This window comes from Cupressus sempervirens, chromosome 7 (assembly GCF_028749045.1).
Source record: "Cupressus sempervirens isolate cs-2001-9-10 chromosome 7, ASM2874904v1, whole genome shotgun sequence".
In the NCBI taxonomy this organism is placed as follows: Eukaryota; Viridiplantae; Streptophyta; class Pinopsida; order Cupressales; family Cupressaceae; genus Cupressus; species Cupressus sempervirens.
This window is the reverse complement of record NC_143124.1, coordinates 15264326-15271105: the sequence shown is the minus strand read 5'-3', so window position 1 is coordinate 15271105 and position 6780 is coordinate 15264326. Positions and strand designations below refer to the sequence as shown.

The following is a 6780-nucleotide window of genomic DNA, read 5'->3' as shown; positions in this document are numbered from 1 at the left end:
CCTACGGGATCCTCTGGAATGTAGCATCAACAAGACTTTTATAGTGAGCATGTTGATCAATTAGAGAGGGAAACAAAATCAATACAAGAAATTAGTCCATAGAGGAAATATGCACCATTTAATCAATCCCAATACCCATTTAATCAAATTCCAATTCTCATTATCAATTTCTCTAGACACCAAAAAATATCAATAAGGATTGAGAAAACTAAGAGGACAATGAATGAAAAACTAAGATGAAATAGAACTTAAAAACTAAAATCCATGAAACCCAATAACCACCACCAATTTCTCTAACAAGTGAAATCTTCAGAGAAGTCAGATCAAAGAGGGCATAGAAAACTTGGGAGCCTTGATAGCTCATCAACAACAAAAAAAATAGAGTGCAACAAGTTTTTAAAATTAAAGAGATTCAATCTTCATTTTATTTAACATCACCTGAGCTCTCAGGCCAAGCTGTCTAAATATGTTTCAACAAAACCCCTAATAGAAAACAACGAAAAGAGAGAATATAACATACGTCCAAATTTACAACCTCTGAAATAATTTCCACCAACACCCACAGATGGTGAAATATTAAGGATAACTATTTGTATTTATAATAATATATGCATATAAATTTTGAAGGGAGAGAAAATGGAGGCAAATGTGTAAATAGAGGAAAGAAAAATTATGAAAACTGGTCTTTTTCTTAGTCTGCAGTCACAGCATATTTCAGCCCTTCCTTTTTTTAATAGTCTAATTTTGATTGTTAAATAGTAGCTGCTCTATGAAAATAGAAGATTCTGATTTATCTTTTTGTACTAGTTAAAAAATTACATGGAGACATTCTTGTGCTTATTTTTAAAGACAAAAGAGAAATAAGCAGCTGCATGAAAATATGAGGTAAAATGTGCTAAACATTTAGAGTTGAGTTACACTCTATGTCTGTAGTTATTTATCCCTCATAATTCATGTGTTTGTGTTTACAATTGAATCCTTCAACCCCGTCAAAATAATTTTGTTTTAATTCATATAATATAATATGAATAACGCAATATCAATTTGATAGATGCTGCCATAAACAGATGAAAGCCTCCCTAAGTCTCTTCATCTCTCCCTTGACAACCGATTTTCTTTCCATTTCATATGAAGGGGTCGCACTAATTCTAACCTCTGAAGTTTCCCAATCTGAAGGGATTCTGATTTCTCTCGTGTCCCAAGCTAAAGATAATTGTAATTCCACTATACCTGATCTCACGGGCTGTGCTCCGCTTACTGTCATCAGCCTTCCTGCCCTTGTTGCCAACTCCTCTTGTGACGAGAATGCTGAAGGAAGTGCATCCATATCGTATTTCTCTGTTCTGTACCACTTGGAAGCTTGAGAGAATAGAGCTATCAATAACCATTTACCCTTCTCCACCTCCATGGAAGATATAATTTCTTTATCACCCACTAACGCCAGATGCATATTTGGAGATTTACATTTTACGACAAAGCATACCAGAATTCCGTGGGCGTTGGAATTGATACTATGGCTACCATCCCAGTCAGAGTCGGAGAGATTGGTAAAGGCGCGGTTTGCAAGTGAGCGCACAGCAGGGACTGCCCGCGTACATAAAACAATCTCATCTGGCCATTTCTGAAAATTCCATACACAACATTCAGTCACTTGAAAATAATTAGAATTCTAAATGCCTATAAACTATTATTACCTCCATGTTCTGAATGCAACCTTCAACCCCTAATCTACTGATTGTTGCGAGTTTCACAATCCTCAATCTTTCCATGAGCTCCAAACTTTCTATGCCCACTTCTTTCCACCTCGTTTCTGCTGTCAGCTCCTCCAACGCTCTGCAATGTTCCAAACCATGTATTTTCTTAATTCTGTAGCAACCCTTGAGCCCAAATACACGGAGAGAAGATAACTGCGCAAAACTGGGAAGCGCATCCAACTCAGGGCACCCAGTTATGATCAGCCACTGAAGGCTTAGCAGACCACCCAAACCACTTATACTCCTCACCATTGTACACTCCGACAATCTTATGTTCTTCACTGTAATTGGTAGAACTTGTATCTCCGTTAGATGTTTATTGTAGTCAATGAAGATAGTCTCAAGGCCTGGACAACAGTCCTGAGGGATGGAAATCTCGGTCACTTCTGTTTTAAACAAATTTAAGAACTTGAGGTTGCAGAGAGAAGAAGCAAATGATCCGACCTGGAGATCCAGTTGACGGATTGGGCATCCATGAATATAGAGTGTTTGAAGATTATTCAGTTGCCTAACTGATTCTGGTAAAGATTGCACTCCTGAATTCAATATCTGTAAAGACTTTAAGAGACTGAGATGCCCCAGAGAGTCTGGTATACATTGCAGCATGGGACATTTGTTAATCAGAAGAGAAGTCAGGGATGACAAATCTCCCAAAGATGTCGGCAAACATGTGAGCAACTCACTTCCAATCCCCATGGCTCGCAACTTGCTCAGCTGATTGATGTGATGGTCGGGAATCTCCTCCAATCGCTTACAGTCGGAAAGGTTCAAGTACTCGAGCTTTGTCATGTTTTCTAGAATGTGCCAATCTAAGGTGAGATTTGAACATCCCTGTAATTCAAGGTATTGCAAGAGTGTGAGGTCCTTAAAAGAGGCTGGCAACCTCTTCAAGATCTCGCAATTGGACAAATCGAGATGCCTCAGGTTTCTCAAAAGGCCAAAATCTCTGGGTAGCAATGATAGCTGTGGACAGCAGGACAACTCCAGGTGCTCTAACGATTGGAGAAGGCAAAATTCTTTTGGCAGACTTCCCATCCGGTTCCTAAATGTGTTTCTCAGGACTATCTTTCTTAAATCCCTGAGACATCCTATTGATTTTGGAAATCTTTGAAAATTATTACATCCGCAAATAACCAACTCTCTTAACTGCATAGGAGCCTGCAACAGAGTGTGTCACTCTCTCAGATGAGAAGAAAATCCTTCATGTGGGCGGTGACTCTTTATTAGATTTTCTGATTGATTGAGATATTAAGTGAATAGAATTAACTTAAAGAAATTGAAAAATCAAATTTTGATAAAACATTATATTTAGAACATAGATATTTAAATAAAACTTTTGAATAGCTGGAAAAAAATACTTACATCCCTGTCAGTCACCCACAGTTCTTCTAACAGGTGATTTGAAAACTGGTTTTCATAGAGTTCTAACACCCTCAAATTTTTCAATAAGCCCAGTGAACCTAGGTTGTTACCCTCAATCTCAAACCAACGAAGCCATACCAGATCTCTTGATATATCAGCAATCATTTGATTATAATTATTTCCTCTGACATGGAAAATTTTAATTCCAAGCGAATAGGCCGGGCGGCTATAATATCCTCTATTTGTGTCAATTGTGATCTTCCTTCCCTGGGAATATAGAGGAAAGCCCTCCCCTTCCCTTGTGGATCCAGCAGTTGTGGCTATTATTCCTCGAATTCCAATTCTCTGTTAAGTGAAAAATGAATCAATCCTGTTGTGAAATAAATTTATCAGAAACGAGAATCAAACAAATACAAGTAGACAAAGAAGGTTATTATTTTTTTTACCTGTACTTCATTTTCAACATTAATAATCTGCTGGGTAGACCAGATTCGGTAAGGTGACTGATGATTTGCTATGTCTCTTACTAAATTTCTTAAATGATCGTGCATGCAGATGCAGTCACTATCATCAAGTTCAATAAGACACTTATTAGAAAGCCTTTCAAAATTATGCAAACCATTCCACCCTGATCCATCCCAAATAGCAATGGCTAAATTTCTTGTCTCCCCAATGAAAAAACATGCAGTATCTAAAAATATCTGCTTCTCTTCATCATCTAGAGCATCATAACTTATTTTAAATCTATCTCTGATATCTTTGTGCAGTATTTTGGAGATCTTACACAATTCATTTTTCCAATAATCTTTGTTAGATTTACCATATAATTGTGCTCCAAATATCTTTAAAGACAGGGGTAATCCATTGCAAACATTTAGAAAACTCTGAACCAAATCTTCAAACTGTTGGGTTGGAGAAGGCTTCAAGAAAGCATGCCAACAAAATAGCTGTTTGGCATCAGGTGGATCTAACAATTTAATTTGATAAATAGATGAAATTCCCCAATTTCGAAGGACATCAAGTTCTCTGGAAGTAACTAGAATCAAACTACCCCATCCAAGACTGTCCTTATTGGGGATTAAAGCATCTAGTTGATCTTCATTATCCACGTCATCTAGAACGATAAGCACCCGAAGAAATCTCAAACGGTTAGCAATAATTCCCTTCCCTTCTTCTACATTATCAATTGATAGACCTTGGAGACCGAGGCCCTGTAGGAGTTTTTTCTGTTTATTGTGCAATGCACCTTTTGAAGCAGCATCTCTAACATTTAAGAGAAAACTAGACTTTTCCATACTTGTGTATTTATTGTTATACAATTGTTTGGCCAGAGTGGTTTTGCCAGAACCACCCATACCCCAAATTCCCACAATTTGCACAGTGGGAGTGCCTTCTGCAGAGTGAAGCATTGTCCTCTCAAAACCCATTACCGTTTCTTCTAGACCAACCGGATGTTTGGAAACAACAAACGACACATTTTTTATTAATTTCAAAACACGATTGACAATATTCTTGAGCAGGTTCCCCTCATCACTGACCATATACAACAAAAACAAAACGAGACAGAACTCATCACTTAACATATAGAACAACAAAACGAAATAAAACAACCATTGCTTTAATTTGGCATGTCTAGTGAAAGTTAAGAATAGTAAAAATGCAAAAAATCTAGAAGAACATAAGAAAATGTTTTAGTGCAGGAGATAAGAATTTGGTACTCTCTTCATTATGAATGATGCCACCAACGTTATATGAAACATGGTTGAGCGCTTTCTTCCACTCCTGAAGCTTTTCTGGGGTATACCTGCCCTTCTTTTCATACTCTGAAAACGCCTCAGCATAGACTCCTTTCACATATCGAACATCGGCGGTCTCAATATGATAGAAAACGGGAACAATTTCAGTGCCCAGCTTGAGCATAAAGGAAAGCTCCGCCAGACACCACGGGGATTGTGCATAATTCTTGGAAAATATTGCTATATGAAGCGCAGCGCTGCGCATTGCCTCTTGTATTTCTGTAGGCAAGAAATCCCCCAAATTAAGCTCTTCTTTACCAAGAAAAACCCTCAAACCCATGCCAATTAGGGTTTTATAGATATCAGTAGCGAGTCCCTCCTTGACATCAGGGCCGCGATGATTTATAAATACATCGTAGGGCAGCTTTCTTTCCATCATTGTGGAAGTAGAAGGAGGTGGTGTAACTTGTTCAAAGGCATGTGTACAAGAGGTAGCCGTAAAAGCAACAGAATGGGATTTAGTTGAACAGAGAGAGAGTAAGAAAGAACACCACCTAAAACAGGATGAAAACAGGGTTCCCACCGACGGTGTAGCAGAAGTAGATGGAGAGCAGACAATTTCCCCAGATCCGCTTGTATGTGCATTCTCCGGTTCACATTCAGTATTAAAACTAGAAGTAGAAGTCGATGCCATGGAGATCGATTCGATCTGAACTCTGACAGGAAGAAACAATGAAAACATAAATTTGATTGAAAGAAAATGTGTTGTTGAGAAGGTGTAGTGCTAACTATTTGTAAGAAGCGGGAGTACTGATAAAGATAAGAAATGACCAAAGCGGTTGATGGAACCGCTAAAAGCAGAGGAGGTCCGGGCATCCTCAATAGCCATTTACAGCACAGTATGCAATGCTTAAACTCAGTAGATGTGGCTTGCCGAGGAAGACCGCGGGAGGAATCTTTTGCGAACATCACAATCATGGACACCATCACACCAGTATTCATTGCTTGAAATAAAAGAAAACCAACATAGAATGTATAAGGGTTGGGCTTTAACTCTATCCAGTTCACACTGGTCGATTTACTCGTCGACACATGTATGAATGTCGAGACTATGGAGACGACTTTTGGCCCACTTAGGAATCCTTGGCGACCATCATGATCACGGTGTTAATTCCCCTCGAATAATTCAAGATAACACAAGAATCATATTTCTCAGATTTCGTAGGGAGACATCTTTGCTTAGAGTATTAGTTATGGTTTACATTTCAATTATTGTATGTTGGATTTTCTAAATTTAAAATCTATTAGAAAATTATAAATTTATCTATGTGTTGATAGTTATCTTTTCTTTAACAAAAGAATAGATAAATAAATGATTTTTTCAAGCTTAATGGTACCAAAGGGTATATAATAATTGGTACAACTGTATAAAAGTAGTAGATCAATTGTAGTCGTCAAAACAAGCAGATAAATGGACAATAAAAAATATGTTCGAGACAACACTTTGAAATGACCATTTTTTATCCTTCCACACATAACGGGTTCCATAGTATTTGTCTTTATTAATGATAACCCATAACAATAGGCATAAGTAAGCAGTTAAGTGACATTTGAAGACCGAGATCTATAGGTGCAAGAAGTTAGTTAGCTAGAATAGCTACCAGAATTCGAGCACACTATGTATCATTTTATATTTCCTTTAAAGCTTTGAATATTTATGGATTAAACTATCTTAATAATTTTCTTTATTGAATGGTCTCATTACATTTTATGATATTGAAAATAGATTGTTTGTTCTAGTTACTTTCTTGATTCTGAGGTTGTGTGCTCTCTTCATGTAAGTTCTATTGTAACTTTAAATATTTATGAAATTATAATATTTGTGAAATGTTGTCTTTCATATTTGACCATATTGAATATTTGTTGTA

The 6780-nt window shown here is 37.2% G+C and overlaps 1 protein-coding gene across 2 annotated transcripts; it reads right to left on the bottom strand.

The window, feature by feature from the left end:
• Positions 1–893: 893 nt before the first annotated feature.
• LOC149545183 (TMV resistance protein N-like) lies at positions 894–5735 on the bottom strand. 2 transcript variants are annotated; one of them, XM_089790566.1, is made up of 5 exons: positions 4836–5735; positions 3563–4648; positions 3117–3461; positions 1695–2912; positions 894–1621 (listed from the first exon to the last, which is right to left on the bottom strand). In XM_089790566.1, the coding sequence occupies exons 1-5, from the start codon at positions 5592–5594 to the stop codon at positions 1040–1042; spliced, it is 3990 nt and encodes a 1329-aa protein (XP_089646692.1). In that variant the 5' UTR covers positions 5595–5735; the 3' UTR covers positions 894–1039. The 2 variants fall into 2 exon arrangements, with proteins under 2 accessions (XP_089646692.1, XP_089646691.1); XM_089790565.1 differs by having other exon boundaries at positions 1695–2114; positions 2199–2912; positions 3563–5618.
• Between the last annotated feature and the right edge of the window lie 1045 nt (positions 5736–6780).

Excerpts from the sequence above, each read along its gene's own strand:
- LOC149545183 (XM_089790566.1), bottom strand. The coding sequence starts at position 5,594 with ATGTTTTCATTGTTTCTTCCTGTCAGAGTTCAGATCGAATCGATCTCC. Across the intron at positions 2,913-3,116 it reads TGTGGGTGACTGACAGGGAT|GCTCCTATGCAGTTAAGAGA; the intron begins GTAAGTATTTTT and ends ACTCTGTTGCAG. Across the intron at positions 1,622-1,694 it reads GTTGCATTCAGAACATGGAG|AAATGGCCAGATGAGATTGT; the intron begins GTAATAATAGTT and ends TGGAATTTTCAG.